The 15,984-nt window shown below is 32.2% G+C and overlaps 3 protein-coding genes across 3 annotated transcripts in view; 2 read left to right on the top strand and 1 right to left on the bottom strand.

Annotated features, from left to right (window-relative positions):
- Positions 1–13,797, bottom strand: part of LOC134707621 (uncharacterized) — a 27,326-nt gene extending 13,529 nt beyond the window's left edge. The window contains exon 1 of the mRNA XM_063567563.1: positions 13,684–13,797. The gene's annotated coding sequence lies outside the window, so the exon portion shown is untranslated. The remainder of the gene's footprint in view (positions 1–13,683) is intronic.
- On the top strand, positions 3,807–4,900 carry LOC134705879 (acetylcholine receptor subunit alpha-like). The gene has a single exon (XM_063564593.1). The coding sequence runs from the start codon at positions 3,807–3,809 to the stop codon at positions 4,881–4,883; it is 1,077 nt and encodes a 358-aa protein (XP_063420663.1). The 3' UTR covers positions 4,884–4,900.
- LOC134707620 (uncharacterized) lies at positions 12,929–15,984 on the top strand. The gene is made up of 2 exons (XM_063567562.1): positions 12,929–13,095; positions 15,241–15,984. Exons 1-2 carry the CDS (start codon positions 13,065–13,067, stop codon positions 15,909–15,911), a joined length of 702 nt encoding a protein of 233 aa, XP_063423632.1. The 5' UTR covers positions 12,929–13,064; the 3' UTR covers positions 15,912–15,984.

The following is a 15,984-nucleotide window of genomic DNA, read 5'->3' as shown; positions in this document are numbered from 1 at the left end:
TTTAACTTGGATGGTGTTTTCAACTTGGCTGATGTCTTTAACCTGGCTGGTGTTTTGTTGTTTTTGTAGACTGAGGTTCCAAGGGAAAGGACACTCAAATAATGTGCCTCCTAAGAGTCCGAGAAGCTCTCGGGATGCACGATTTTGCGTATTTTTTTTCAAGGCTTCTGGGGGTCTTGAGCGACCGCCAGACCCCTCACCGAATGGTGAATATATTTTGCCTCAATTTTAAATTTAAATATAGTGACAGACTATAGTTAGTGACAGTGCAGTATTATACAAAAGTAACTTTGTGTTCGATGCCCGTCCTTTATTTTCTATTGTAAAGTGTCTGAACACGACTGAATGCAAGTTTACTTCTTCGATGTTAAAGGTCATATTGGAATACATTGTTGTTGTTTTTTCAAATGATTTGATACCGGCAGATTGGTGGTCTCACTTTAATTTAATCCATGTCAGCTATCTAGTTTTATCTTTAAAAAAAAAGAGAGAGCCAGTTTTGGCATTCTTTAATAAAAAGTTCAATTCACTGTAATCTTTGTTTGGATTCTGATTGCCATCTGATTATATAAGTTAATTCAATTAAATGTATTTGATGTCTCAGGTGTGAAAACTTAAATGACATGATTATTTGTTTGATTAGTGATTACGACAGGTGTCAAAATTAGATAGTAATCTAATTAAATACATGTAATAAATATTTTATATATCAGGTCTTCTAGTGTGCTGGTGAACTTACTCGAGTCAATATTTTGAGCTCAAAGTTTTTATTAATTTATTTTATTTATTTATTTATTAATGAAATGCACATTTATACCCCTGGGGGTTAATAAAAAAGCACCTTATAATAGAAAAGCACCTTATAATAGAAAAGCACCTTATAATAGAAAAGCACCTTATAATAAAAAAGCACCTTATAATAGAAAAGCACCTTATAATAGAAAAGCACCTTATAATAGAAAAGCACCTTATAATAGAAAAGCACCTTATAATAAAAAAGCACCTTATAATAGAAAAGCACCTTATAATAGAAAAGCACCTTATAATAGAAAACCACCATCTTATAATAGAAAAGCACCATCTTATAATAGAAAACCATCATCTTATAATAGAAAACCACCATCTTATAATAGAAAAGCACCATCTTATAATAGAAAACCATCATCTTATAATAGAAAAGCACCATCTTATAATAGAAAACCATCATCTTATAATAGAAAACCACCATCTTATAATAGAAAAGCACCATCTTATAATAGAAAACCATCATCTTATAATAGAAAAGCACCATCTTATAATAGAAAACCATCATCTTATAATAGAAAAGCACCATCTTATAATAGAAAAGCACCATCTTATAATAGAAAAGCAATAAAAAAGACACATAAGACAGCTATGGCGTTCCATACATTTGACTGTATTCTGTTCTTTAGTCGTGTTGTTGTCTATTTGACACATTCCCCATTTCTATTCTCAATTTTATAACTTAATACTGTTACTGGAAAACGAGGAAACTAACACTGTCTATTTCATCAAGCTATTAACTTACCTAATGAAGAGTTATACATGTGAATATAGCATACAATTATCCCTACACATGGCATTGCATCAAGCGTCCCTATTTTGACAGACGTGACTACGTATTTATACACCCAAAGGAACGTCTGTTTTTAAATGGATTTTAATACTATAGTGGGTAGAATTTTTATCCAGTATTGAAAGTTCTTTTTCTGGGGCATCGTTTTGAATAAAAGAGGTTTTTGGTAAAAGTTAACAAATAAATACCTACGACATAAACAAACAAAATGCGTCAAGAGAGCAATAATAATTCTGCAATACTTATTATTATTATAGAAAGGGGTCTACACAATTTTTCAATCTCTAATTCGCCACGGATCTATAAAGGTTATAAAGGTTATGAAAAAATGATCAGGAACTATCAAAAAGGTCTGTCATCAAAACTTACCCAAACATCAAGAACTATAACACATGCGTATAAACTACAGTGACGAGGGTTCTTACTTCTTTGATTTCCTAAGAACTTATAAAAAAAGAAGATGTGGTATTATTGCCAATGAGACAACTATCCACAAAAGACCAAAATGACACAAACATTAACAACTATAGGTCACTGTACAGCCTTCAACAATGAGCAAAGCCCATACCGCATAGTCAGCTATTAAAGGCCCCGATAAGACAATGTAAAACAATTCAAGCGATAAAACTAACGGCCTTATTTATGTATAAAAAAAAATGGAAGAAAAACAAATATGCAACACATAAACAAACGACAACCACTGAATTACAGGCTCCTGACTTGGGACAGGCACATACAAAAATAATGTGGCGGGGTTAAACATGTTAGCGGGATCCCAACCCTCCCCCTAAACTGGGACAGTGGTATAACAGTACAACATAAGAACGAACTATAAAAATCAGTTGAAAAAGGCTTAACTCATCAGATGGACAAATATACAAGTGGACGTGACCCGGTACTTATACATCCCGACACAAAAAAACACAATGAACAGATCTGAGAGTACTCGCAGTTATCTGACAGCTAGTTCAAAGCCACTAACAACTAATAAAAAAATCATGCATCTAAGACTAAACTTAGTCCTTTTAAGGCCTAAATTACAATTAAAAGTTGTCTCTTAGCATTTATAATGCGACTGAATTAACAGGATAATATTATACTTGATTAAATTTGTATTCATGAAGCTTTGAAACTTTAAGTGAATAGAAAATATGAAAAGACTTTTAAAAATGTTTATTTGTTTGAAATACATTCTGGGGAAAATGATTCTGACATTCTCTTTTTTCATTTGCCATGTGTTAACACTATTGTGTCTTCTTATCCAATGTTTCAAATTGTTTCCAACTTTTTTCTATTTACGTAACGGGTAAATGTTTCAGAAATGCATAATAATTGTAAGGTCATGCTAAACGATTTGTTTAACCTTACCAGCAAACCAACAAGGAAAAAACATCGTGATACACCCAATTCATATACATCTAAAATTTAGTTTGACGTGGGAATGTTTATCACCCAACGATAATTTTATTTGGCAAATAACATTCATCGCAGGAAGATTTTTATTGTTTCTCGGTATCATGAACCAAACAGCGGTTAAGATTTAAAAAATTACTTTCAAAAGATTTTCTCAAATAATTTGGATGTTTATTTTCTTAGAATCTCATACCATCAATAACCACTAAAACGCAAAAAAGTAACAAAGAAGAACAAATTCCGTCAAAAAAGAAACATTTTTTAAACGGTTACCCAGCTAATTGTTTGTGTGGCATCAGTATTCGGCTACCAAACGCTTTCATCTCCTCAATTTATTATTCTCTTAATAGCTAAGTATTTAATACACTCCACATGTCAGTATAAATTTGGTTGCATAATGCCAAGGTTTACTTCGGCTTTATCATCAACATAGATATGAACTTAAGACTATTCTTTGGAGTATACAAATGTTTCAGGTTTGGCATATAAGTAATTAATTACCCTTGATAATCACATAATGAAGATATCAACTTCAGAAGAAATCAATGCTGATTATCATTTGATTTCATTTATGTCCATTTTGATGTGTTTATATACTAATAATAAGTCTCAGATTTGTTAGATACGGGTGTACTGTATTGGCCATGCTAGCAATCGTCTCTTCCAAATTGTTCAACCTGTTGTTTTGTATTTGATTCGGGTTGGTGTCATTATGGCTGATTATTTTACGTTCATGTTGTTACTCATCTCTACGTCGTACTTGACCAAATGTTGCTTTGCTGCAAAATTTTCCGACATGAGGGAATTGTATAACAATTTGACAGGCGACCATAATAGATATATTAGACCAACAGACGATCAAAGTCTCGCGACAACAATTGCAACATCATTTCATATCGTAACATTACAGGAAATTAATGAGGTCAAAGGAACGGTTTCTATCACTGGATATTTTGATCTAAAATGGAAGGATGTAAGTTTACAATGGAATCCATGCACTTACGGAAATATCACACCAATGGTTTTACCTCTTGACCTTGTATGGACTCCTCCTATATTGGCGGCAAATTCAGGGGAGAAAATAAAGTACATTCGTATGAAAGGCTCTAGTGTCAGAATTGAACATACGGGTACTGTAATCTGGACGCCAGGATCACGGTTTGTTTTCACGTGTTCAATTAATAGTGTGAATTTCCCATTTGATCAACATGAATGCATGTTAGAAATTGTCGCATGGGGTTATAGTAATTCCGAAATAGTGTTTAATTCGACATTTAGTGAGGTGATGACGTCATTTTATAGTTCAAACAGTGAATGGGAATTAACAAAAACGAAAGCTCTAAATCGCTATCTTGAAGATGGAGTTCCTGAAATCGTTTTTATTTTATATTTCAAGCGTAGACCGGTATTCTATGTCTTTAACCTCATTCTTCCTGCTTCTTTAATGGCGTTGTTGAATACACTTGTGTTTATTTTACCACAGGAGTCTGGAGAAAGGATAAGTTTTTCAATAACACTATTATTGTCTGGGATTGTATTTCTTACTATAACACAAAATCTATTACCAGCCATTGCATTACCAAGTCTTGCTAACGTTTGTGTGTTTCTGGTTGGAAATATGATCATGAGTGGTTTTGTCATTTTTTCAGTAATAATAAGCTCGTGGTTATATTACAAAAAAGAACAGGGCATTCCAGTATGGGTTGAAAAGTTAGAACTATTTATGAGGTCCCCGTGTTATAATCATAGAACATCTGTTCCTGTCACGTGGACACGGATTGCTGCATTATGGGACACGATATCGTTTTGTTTTTATTTTATGTTTTATATAGTGTGGAATATTCATTGTATTACTAGTTTATGTCAAACGTAAAACTTATGGATTTTCATTTTAGTACCTAGAGTTATATACAATTTAAAAAAATAAAATATGTGTAAATTAACGAATCAGTCTTCAGTACTGTTTAATGATGGTAGAGACATATAATTAGAATCATATTCAAAACAGTGTGGTCCTGGCCATTGATTGACGACCTAAATTATCCCATTGACTGGGACAGATTAGGTGAACGTTTGTCGGTAACAATCACTGCTCACTATGTACTTGTTAAAGACACTGAATCAGTGGGGTCACCAAAGGTTCTCAACACCTAAATAAAGCAATTCGAAAGACTAATCCGGAATAATACGATGTGTTGATTTATATCAATAATATAAATCAAAACATAAAGGTTATTCCTGAATAATTTTTCGTATTATTTTATTATTAAAGGCGTTAAGAACCTTTGGTGACCCCACAGTTTAAATTCTACAATAAGTAAGAAGTGAGCAATGGTCGTTACAGACAAACGTTCACCTCATCTGTCCCAGTCAATGGGATAATTTAGGTCGTCAATCAATGGCCAGTACCACACTGTTTTGAATATGATTATATGTCTCTTCAAGAATAGGGGAGATAAGTAAAGAAATATAATACCTGTACAAGAATTTTGAAGTATATAATATGTTATATGTGAAATTCATACGTTCATATAACATGAAAGATAAGTGTGTTGGAATGATTGGATGTTAAATACATTTTTACCTTTTACTATTTAAAGCAAACACAAACAAATAGTCGGTGAATGAAAGGAGGTAATGAACAATTTTATAGTGACAAGCTTACATAAATGTACCACATACTTCAATGTAAAATAAACAGCTGTAATATTGCATTTTCTTCTTCGGTTATGTTTCACAATTTACTTTTGAAACTATTGACCTTGACCTCAGACCAAGTGGTTTCAAATTCGTGCTGTTATCATATGTTATAATCATATACATTACATATCATGCACCGACTGGTCACAGTGTTATCTGTAGTTTTTTATAAAGTTTTCTGTATATAAATTTCGGTCAGTTTTTAAAGTGCATTACAGATTTATCTGAAACATATCAACTCAGCACTCAAAAAGGATATATATAATATATTTCCCTTTCATTATATGTGACCGGTAAAATTCGCTACTCTTCAAGATGAGGGTATGGAATCGGTCGAGTTGAGACGAATGTATACATGTGAGTGCACACAAAAGCAAGTAATGTTGCAATCTCATAATTTGATTTAGCATCCGAAAACCAGTTTTATGGATACATATACACGAAGATGTGGTATGAGTGCCAATGAGACAACTCTCGATTTAAGTCTCAATTTAAAAGTAAACCATTATAGGTCAAATTCTTCAACACGCGTACGGTGCCTTGGCTCGCAACGAACAGTAAGCTATAAAGGGTTAAAAAAATGACTAGTGTAAAACCATTCAAACGGGAAAACCATGCAATGGTCTGATCTATATAATAAACGAGAAACACTTATGAAATATATCAACAAACGACAAAACACACAAGTATATAAATATTGAAACAGTGTCATCTGTAGTATTTGATAAAGCTTTCTGAATACATTTCGGTCAGTTTTTTACATATCTTAAAGATAGACCTTTAATAAACAAATGGGATATCCCTTTCTTTATGAGTGACCACAAAGGTAAGTAATGTTGCAATTTATAATAAAAAATTTATGTAGCATCCGAAAACCAGTTTTTGACTTCCTTCCTGAATCATTTTTTTTTAATTCAAGAGGTTTAGACTCAAAAAAAATATTTGTTTCTAAACCATGACGAACAAAGTTAACTATAAATGGTCGAACTTGTCCTTAGCATCATGTCTTTTCAGTAAGAAAATAACCTTTTGAAATATGAAAATATATGGATTCGAATCTCAGGAGCAATTACACTTTGCATTGTTTAGTGCAATACGTAAGTCAATTCACGATCTGATTTCCAGAAAGATTTTAATTAAAACCGTCTTGCAGTCTTGTGTTACTGCTTCTCAGGATTCAGATAACAGCTGCAGATTTTATATCGGAATACCCCGTCGATATAAGTTTCATTTGGATTTAACTATGTCAAAAAATTTAGATTTTAGCCGGCTTTCAACCGTTGAGTGTACATGTTATGAAAACACTAATCGTTATCTATTTGAAAGGCCAATCGAGTAGCTACGAAATTTATGACACGAAGCGGGCGTACATGTACGACGTTTGGGGATTAAAATGTTATATTTGCGTGCATTCATTTTACAGGTAAACTAAGGTAAAAATATAATTGAAAATTAAATTAAATCATAATTGACTATATATTTTTTCATTTTCATAATAAATATGACTATCAATTATTAATTTTGACAGAACTCAGAAGTCTGGGGATATATCTTGGAGATGCACTGTTAATAATTGCAAAGGCAGAACAAAAGCTGACAAACATTCAACAGTCATTCTTAATCTTCATGGATGTCTTAGAATTAAAAACTAACAAAAATGAATCATTTTGTCTTATTAACAGCAAAAAGCATGGTATTGTTATACTACCATGCAATTCCAATCTAGATGCAATATGCACAAAAGCTTCAGAACTTTTCATTGACGGAACTTTTAGTTACTGTCCAAATTATTTTGAACACATTTACAATTTTCATGGATATGAATTGGGACATTATGTAACACTAGTATTTGCACTCTTACCATCCAAATCAGATGAAACTTACACTGTTTTGCTCAACATGATATCTTCGTTGTGTACAGAGAGAAACATAGTGTTCCACCTCCTCATTGGTAAGCAGGGGACTTAGACTAACAGAAGGGGTACTTTTACTTGTAAAAATTTAACAATAAGTATTATAACCTGTATTTTACCTATCAAAAAAATGCGCACAAATGTAATCAAAAGCTGCGCGCAAACGTAAGGATTTTTGCGCGCAAATGTAATGGTATTGCGCGCAAACGTAATGCACCGGCCGAAGCAACGGAATGCTTTACGATTCCGTGTTCACTAGACCAACTCGTTACAGATGGTTTGTGTTCCATAGGATTACGCAAATAAGTTCGTTCTCATATCTTAGAGCAAATTTCGATTAATGTCCAATTAATAAAAAGTGCATCAGGCGACAGACCACATGCCATACCATTTGAAACAGAATAATCGAATGTTTCAGCGGTTGTTTTAGATTAGCTTTACATCACTATTAACCTCTTGCAAAAGTAAGTTGGATATCGTTTATTATGTATGAAAATCATGAACAATTTCAAACGTGTTATTGAAGCAACGCAAATGATCAGATTCTGTTTTAAAAAAGCGTAACTCTCTATGTTTATCTGCTTATGTGTTGTTCTTTAGTACGCGAAATCAAAATCAAATTGTTTCCAACATAGAAAGTACAAGCTAAATTACTTAAATACTGAGAAACTTCTCGGAACAGGACATTATGTTCGGAAACGACATGTGTCATGTCTACTTTATAATTAGTAGAACACACCCGTGAAATCGCTGGTCCGTGACTGAATTAAAGTATATAACTAGGTGTAAGCCTTATTTTAGCCTGGATATTTAGTATTGATATTGTCATCTGAAATTCATGCTGATTATAAGGTGTACAGTATTCTCTACTTTCAAAATCTTTTTGTTTGAAACCGACCTTGAACTTATTAGTTATTGGTAATATTAACTATTTGAAAAACAAAAGGGCCTGGAATGGAGTATTTTTTATCAACAGCATTGTCAAATATTAGTTATAAAATTTAATAAAGTTGAATTCTTTGTTTCGCTGTTTTGCGTCATGCCGGCTTACAAATTGGAAACTGTACTTATACGCCTTATTTAAGTATTCGTAGTGCCATCTTTTAAAGTCATACTGATTACAATACTACAATAGGATACATGTGACAATGATATAATTTAGTAGTGCCAACCCTGTGATTATGACCCGTGTATATAGCAAATCCTAAATACACCGTTTGGTGGTGCACCTGTAAGTTGTGGAACGTACAGATAAGGTATAGGTAAATTGTGAATATACTATTGGTATCGGTATCGGTTTCGACCCGGAACTTGTTCGCCATGAACTTTTAATTATAACATACATGAATTTTAAAATGTCGGAAGGTGTCGTTGCGGATTGCAAATATTATCTTTAGTGATATTCATATATACGTAAATAATGTACATAATGGTGGAAGGATGATTCAAAAAATTCATGGATAAATTGTGGTGATGGGACCCACAGACACACTGTCAGCACCAATGTAAATAATGAGCACCGCCACCCAAAGCACCTGTTCAACACACAGAAATTGTGTGGTTCTCCTTTGAAGGGGGTAAAGAAACAGAGGTAAGGTAAGGTTAATTATTGGCAATATTAATTATTTGGAAAACAAAAGGGCCTGGAGTGGTGTATTTTTTAATCAACACCATTCTTCTATATTAGCTATAATTATATAAAGTTGAATTCTTTTATTTGCCGTTTTTACCTGAAGACGGCTGATAAATTGGACCTCCTTATTTTAGTTTTATAGATACGTTTGCTATATATAAAATATTATTTTTTGCGAACCATTAAGGTCACGGAAAAAAACAAGTCTTGCTATCAGTACGGAGAGTTTAACAAATAATGTGTATTTATTCAGATAACCTCTTTTTTTTTCTTTTTTTTTTTTACAAATTTCTAATATAACAATAATAAGATATTTAAGGAATGACTGTAATATTTTTATTGTCTATGAAGAAATAACATAAAAAAATTGGTGCACACTGAATAACGCGCGTAGCGGGTTATTTAACAGTGCGCACCACTTTTTTATGTTATTTCTTCATAGATAGAAAAAATATTACAGTCTTTCCTTAAAATTTAATTCTAAATTCCATTTTAAAACCGTAGAAGACATTGAAAAAAAGTTAATGAAGTCACGGTCACATGACTAAATTATGTATATGGCATGGGCTGATAACAAAAAAACGTCAGCCAATCAGAAGACGCGTTACATCCAAAATTGATTTATTGAACTTTATTAAAACTGGGTGTGTCGCTCAACTTATTATAATTATGTGAGTTTTTAAGAAAGGAAGCAGATGGATTCATGACAAAATTGTGTTTTGGTGATGGTGGTGTGTTTGTACATCTTACTTTACTGAACATTCTTGCAATTTACAATTATCTCTATCTATAATGAACTTGGCCCAGTAGTTTCAGTGGAAAATGTTAGTGAAAATTGTTAAAAATTTGTAAGGGTTCCGCGGAACCCAGTGTCTCGCCTACTTTTGCTGTAAATTGCAGGCTCAACATAAAGGAGGAAAAAAATCAATAAAAATATTCCTTTAGATTGTAAGAAGCATCTGTCCAAGTTTGGTAAAAATGTAGGATAGTTAATGAATCTAATTAATGTTTTGAAAACTTAACTGCAGACTGTATGTTATGTTAACTGGAAGAAAATGTAAGTCCCTTTAAAAGTAAAATACAGAAAAAATGGAAATATCTTTTAACAAAATTTACTTCTGGATACTATCTTATGATCATAAATAAGCTTCTGTCCAAGTTTGGTACAAACCCAGCTAGTTTAAGAAAGTTATTAAATTTTTAAAAACTTTAACCACAGAGTAAATGTGATGTTTCTCTGTAGAAAAACTAAGTCCATTTAAAAGTAAAATACGGAAATAATGGATTTATTTTTTTACAAAATTTACTTCTGGATACTATCTTATGATCATAAACAAGCTTTTGTCCAAGTTTGGTTCAAACAAAGGATAGTTTAAGAAAGTAATTAAAATTCTAAAAACTTTAACCACAGAGTGAATGTAATGTTTCCCCGCAGAAAAAAACTAAGTCCATTTATAAGTAAAATACGGAAAAAATGGAATTTTATTTTTACAACTTTTCTTCTGGATACTATCTTATGATCATACACAAGCCTCTGTCCAAGTTTGGTAGAAATCCAGTGTAGTTTAAGAAAGTTATTAAAATTTCAAAAACTTTAACCACAGAGTGAATATTTGTGGACGCCGCCGACGACGACGCCGACGGAAAGTAGGATCGCTTAGTCTCGCTTTTTCGACTTAAGTCGAAGGCTCGACAAAAATGGACTATAAAGGACAATAACTCCTTAGGGGGTCAATTGACCATTTCGGTCATTTGGCTTATTTGTTCATCTTATTTTGCTAAACATTATTGCTGTTTACAGTTTATCTCTATCTATAATGATATTCAAGATAATAACAAAAAAAGGCAAAATTTCCTGAAAATTACCAATTCAGGGGCAGCAACCCAACAACAGGTTGTCTGATTCATCTGAAAGTTTCAGTTCAGATAGATCTTGACCAGATTAACAATTTTATATCGTCAGGTTTGCTCTATATGCTCTGGTTTTTGAGTTATAAGCCAAAAACTGCATTTTACCCCTATGTTTTATTTTTAGCCATGGCGGCCATTTGGTTTGATGGCAGGGTCAGCAGACTTATTTTTTAAACTAGATACCCCAAAGATGATTGTTACCAAGTTTGGATTAATTTAGCCCATTAGTTGCAGAGGATAAGATTTTTGAAAAAGATTACTAAGATTTACGTAAAATGGTTAAAAATTGACTATAAAGGGTAATAACTCCTTAAGGGATCAACTGACCATTTCGGTAATGTTGACTTATTTGTAAATCTTACTTTGCTTAACATTATTGCTGTTTACAGTTTATCTCTACCTATAATAATATTAAAGATAATAAACAAAAACAGTAAAATTTCCTTAAAATTACCAATGTAGGAACAACAAACCAACAACCGGTTTTCCGATTCATCTGAAAATTTCAGGGAAGATAGATTTTGACCTGCTTAACAATTTTACCACGTGTCAGATTTTCTCTAAATGCTTTGGTTTTTGAGTTATAAGCCAAAAACTGCATTTTACCCCTATGTTCTATTTTTAGCCATGGCGGCCATCTTGGTTGGTTGGCGGGGTCACCGGACACATTTTTTAAATGAGATACCCCAATGATGATTGAGGCCAAGTTTGGTTTAATTTGGCCCATTAGTTTTAGAGGAGAAGATTTTTGTAAAAGCTAACGCCGGACGACGACGACGACGACGGACGACGACGGACGACGGACGCCAAGTGATGAGAAAAGCTCACTTGGCCTTTTAGGCCAGGTGAGCTAAAAAGCGCAGCTGTTTATTAATGTTTGGTATAGGTTAGCTGCCACGTCCACACTGCACAACATAAGAACACTAGAGAACTTTTTTGTCAGAAAACACGTCAAACGGCCAAACATACTATCCACACTGATCTGTGTCCACACTTGTTTTATTTAAAAAAGATATCATGTTATGGACAATTTTATTGGATTTTTCTCCATTTGTTCACAAGTAACAATATCAAGATCGTTAAAATCAGATTTAATGCATTTCTATAAATCTTTTCATACAGAATAGTTTCATGTAACCGACTTTTCACTTAATTGAATAAATATACCCAATGAAACAGAAAGCTTACAATCCGAGCATTGTTTAATATTAAGTGAACTAAAACAATAACAGCTTATTCCATTATCAATGAAATCAATATCTATATATTACTAAATACACAAATGAGCATACACTAAAGGATAAGGTAGTATGTTTTGTGTTGTATTTTCTTTGTAATATTATCACCTATTATTGTTTTAAAGAACACTCGGCCATTGCTTAGGACAATCTAATTACATTTTCTGTTAATATGATATTTATTTTTTTAATAAACTATAATAACTGATATCCCAATGCAAGCTTGATCACTGGGTGTACGATAAATCAGGCATTTTTTTAAAGAGGCTAAACTCCTTGGTTATATTGAAGATTGTTTAATGTTTTATTTCATGCGTTCATTATTTTATTATTTTTCAATATTTTCTAAGGTAAACTTAGTAGATAAAACTACGCGTAATTGCATGTTCTAAGAGAGGAAATTTAAAAGTTGTTCTTTTACAAAAGAACAAAAAGGTGCTAAATTCTGACGATACTTTATACCCCAAAATCTATGTTCATAATCTATGGATTTAATTTTCATGATTGACGGTTAAATCTCCGATTATCGTACAACAAGAAATAGATTTTGTTTGCACTGATTGAATTTCACACAGAGACAATATACATATTGATTTAAGTAAATATTAAACTGAGAGTTGTGAATTTTCATTTGATAAAAAGTGCAATGAATTACATGTATGACTGATACAAGGATGAAAAACGAATTGGGTGAGTCTCTTTAACTTTTTAATAAAACAAAACAAATAACATAAAATGTTGAAAGCACGTTCATATCAAACATGTTTCGAATATAAGTTCAAAATATATATATATATGTATATATTAAGCATATGGGTTTTACTCATTGTTGAAGTCTGTATGGTGACCTTTAGTAATTAATGTCTGTATAATGGAAATCATACCACATCTTCTTATTTTCATATAAGCTGATATATTGACGGTCAAACAGTCATTTCTACTTCTACTTTGTAGTGGCCGCGTTCGACACGTTTAAACAAAAATCTACAGCTACAATAACCAATCACAGTTGTGGATTCTGGAGCTACATAAATGTATATTTTCAAAGATACAAATATACATTTTGGCCCATGAATACGCAGTTTAAAGTGCATTCTATACAATTTACTTTTTATTTTTAATATGACAGATTTGTGTTCTCTTTTGTGGGACAATGTTGGCAAAATATTTAGTCATGTAGATATTACGATGTTGCAATAACTTATGTATATAATCAAATAAGGAGATGTGGTAACCTATAATTTATCATTATGAATAATAAAATATGTTAAAACTTACACTTTTTTCATTCGATCTCCAATCTCAAAATGTTAAAAAATTAATTCCTTTTAATTTCACCTGCAAAAATATAAATTGTTAAGCTTTAGATAAAAGGACAAGCCCCTAGCGTGCTATTGTATACTCTGACGCTAATGAACTCCATAGAATAATTTGGTGTAATTCGTACATTTTATTCAAACATTTAAGTTTTTTTTAAACGTTTGTTTTTCTTTTACTAACTATCGTAGCGACATGCTAGAAATCAAGGTTTGCTTGTAGAAACACAGTTTGTCACCAATACATACTTTTCTAGAAAAATGATAGTTGTGTTCAAATCATGCAAGTACAATGTATAGCCGACTATGCGGTATGGACATTGCTCATTGTTGAAGGTCGTAGGGTGACCTATAATTATTAATTTCCGTATCACTTGCCTCATTGACAATCGTCACATATCTTATTTTCAAATTGAGTGAAATAAACTAAAACAGCAACTTGAACACTTCGCCACAAAGTACAGAATAAGAACGATAATTTTGTACTCTTCTCAATAATACATGTAATAGTTTGGTTATTTTAGTTTTTCTGTTTATTTTCCATTTTTGCCGTCTTTTTTTTTAATTTCGTGTTAGAATGTATATATACATTCAATACTAAATTGTCATATCGAAATTTACTTTATATGTATTTTTTTTCGGTAACAAACCGTGATCTTTCTCACATGATGTTGATAAATATATAGTGTTGCTGTCTTACACATTCGCTTGCTTCTATTATAGCACCACATGTAACAATAAAGACGACAAGATGCGTTACATATATATGTATACATAACTCATCCACTTGAAACATAAAAAAATCAGCTGTTTTAAAAAAAATGCAATCAGCAATATTTTGAAAACTCAACTCGAAATCGTTATATAATGTTGAAATAATATAATTTAGTAATCTCATTTTAATCATTCTGATCAAACCCAACTGTTCCATATAATACAATGTTCAAAGAATTAGCCCATCTTTAGTTATAGTACGCTATAAAATAACTTTAGTTGAATATACTGTAGATACGATGTGTGGATTAAAGATAAGTTGGAATGCTTTATTGCATTGGAAAGTTATAATATTATATCATTTTAATATGGCGCTTAACTTGTCAACATACATTGTTCATCAAATGTGTAAAATTAGAAACATTTTTAATATGTTTCTATTGGGACAATTGTTCTATGATAAAACCTTTAGTACGGCTAATCTTTATCATTATGATAAATCTTATAAAATATTCAATGTAAATTGTAAACATGATGGTTTCCTAAGTTTCCATGTACTTCGTTTGAAAATGAAAACTATTTTTATGTGACTAACCTTTTCAATTTATATATTTGGCAAGTATTTGAAGATTTGATAAATCATGGATTAATCTCTGTGAAAGGTGAAAGAAAAGTGTTCATAAAGAAATTTATTAGAAAACGAGTGTTGTTGTTGTTTGCAAGTCAAGTCATAGATAAAAGGTTATATTCGTTGAAATTTATTTATTGCAAGATTTTAACACGTAGTACTGACGATTTCTTTCAGTTATGGATGATTTTGAAGATGAAGATATAGATGTTCCAGTTTTGAGATTATATCCGCTTCAAGATGAAGATGGAAAGAAGTTCACAGGAAAAAAGAACAAATATGTTCGAAATGTAGTGACACCAACCATAGCATTCGGGAGGACTCAGTCTTTTCTCTCCGATAGTAGTCGTTCACACACACCTGATCGTCTGGTGTTTCCTGGACAAAATCGACCAAAAAGTGCCGGCTGTATGCTACGGGAGTTAAAGACACCAACAATAGGTCGACAACGAAATTCTATGAGACCAGATCTGGAACCAGAAGAAGTAAGATATTTACCGGATGCACCTAAAAAAGTATCACGTGATGAACTTGAAACAATTGTGTCGCGTTTGCAACGACAAACCAATTCTGGACGTGCACGGACCGCATTAACAAGAAGAATTAACCAGAAAAGACTAGAGCAGTCCAAAAATCTCCGGGTTGACTATTTAGCATTTGATCCTTATAGATTCAGAGGTTTGCGGAGGGTTACAAAAGATGAAATGGACAGTATTGTGAGTCGGTTGTCTACTTTTCCGAATGACCGCAAACCAGCAGAATCCGAACGCTACAGTATCGCAAAGGAAAATCATGAAAAACTTGGTGTTTTAAATAGTTATAGATGGAAAGGAATTCGTAATTGTTAAATATTTAAGGTATCGTTTGTATAATGTGCAATATTGTTTTAAAGTTTAGATTAAAATGTTATTTAAATATAAA

This window comes from Mytilus trossulus, chromosome 2 (assembly GCF_036588685.1).
Source record: "Mytilus trossulus isolate FHL-02 chromosome 2, PNRI_Mtr1.1.1.hap1, whole genome shotgun sequence".
Classification (NCBI taxonomy): domain Eukaryota; kingdom Metazoa; phylum Mollusca; class Bivalvia; order Mytilida; family Mytilidae; genus Mytilus; species Mytilus trossulus.
The sequence above is the reverse complement of the archived record's forward strand: the minus strand, read 5'-3'. Positions and strand labels throughout refer to the sequence as shown.

What these genes read in the sequence shown, in the direction of transcription:
- LOC134705879 (XM_063564593.1), top strand. Translation starts at nt 3,807, where the DNA reads ATGAGGGAATTGTATAACAATTTGACAGGCGACCATAATAGATATATT.
- LOC134707620 (XM_063567562.1), top strand. Translation starts at nt 13,065, where the DNA reads ATGACTGATACAAGGATGAAAAACGAATTGG. An exon ending in AAGGATGAAAAACGAATTGG is followed by an intron (nt 13,096 to 15,240) that starts GTGAGTCTCTTT and finishes GATTTCTTTCAG; the next exon opens with TTATGGATGATTTTGAAGAT.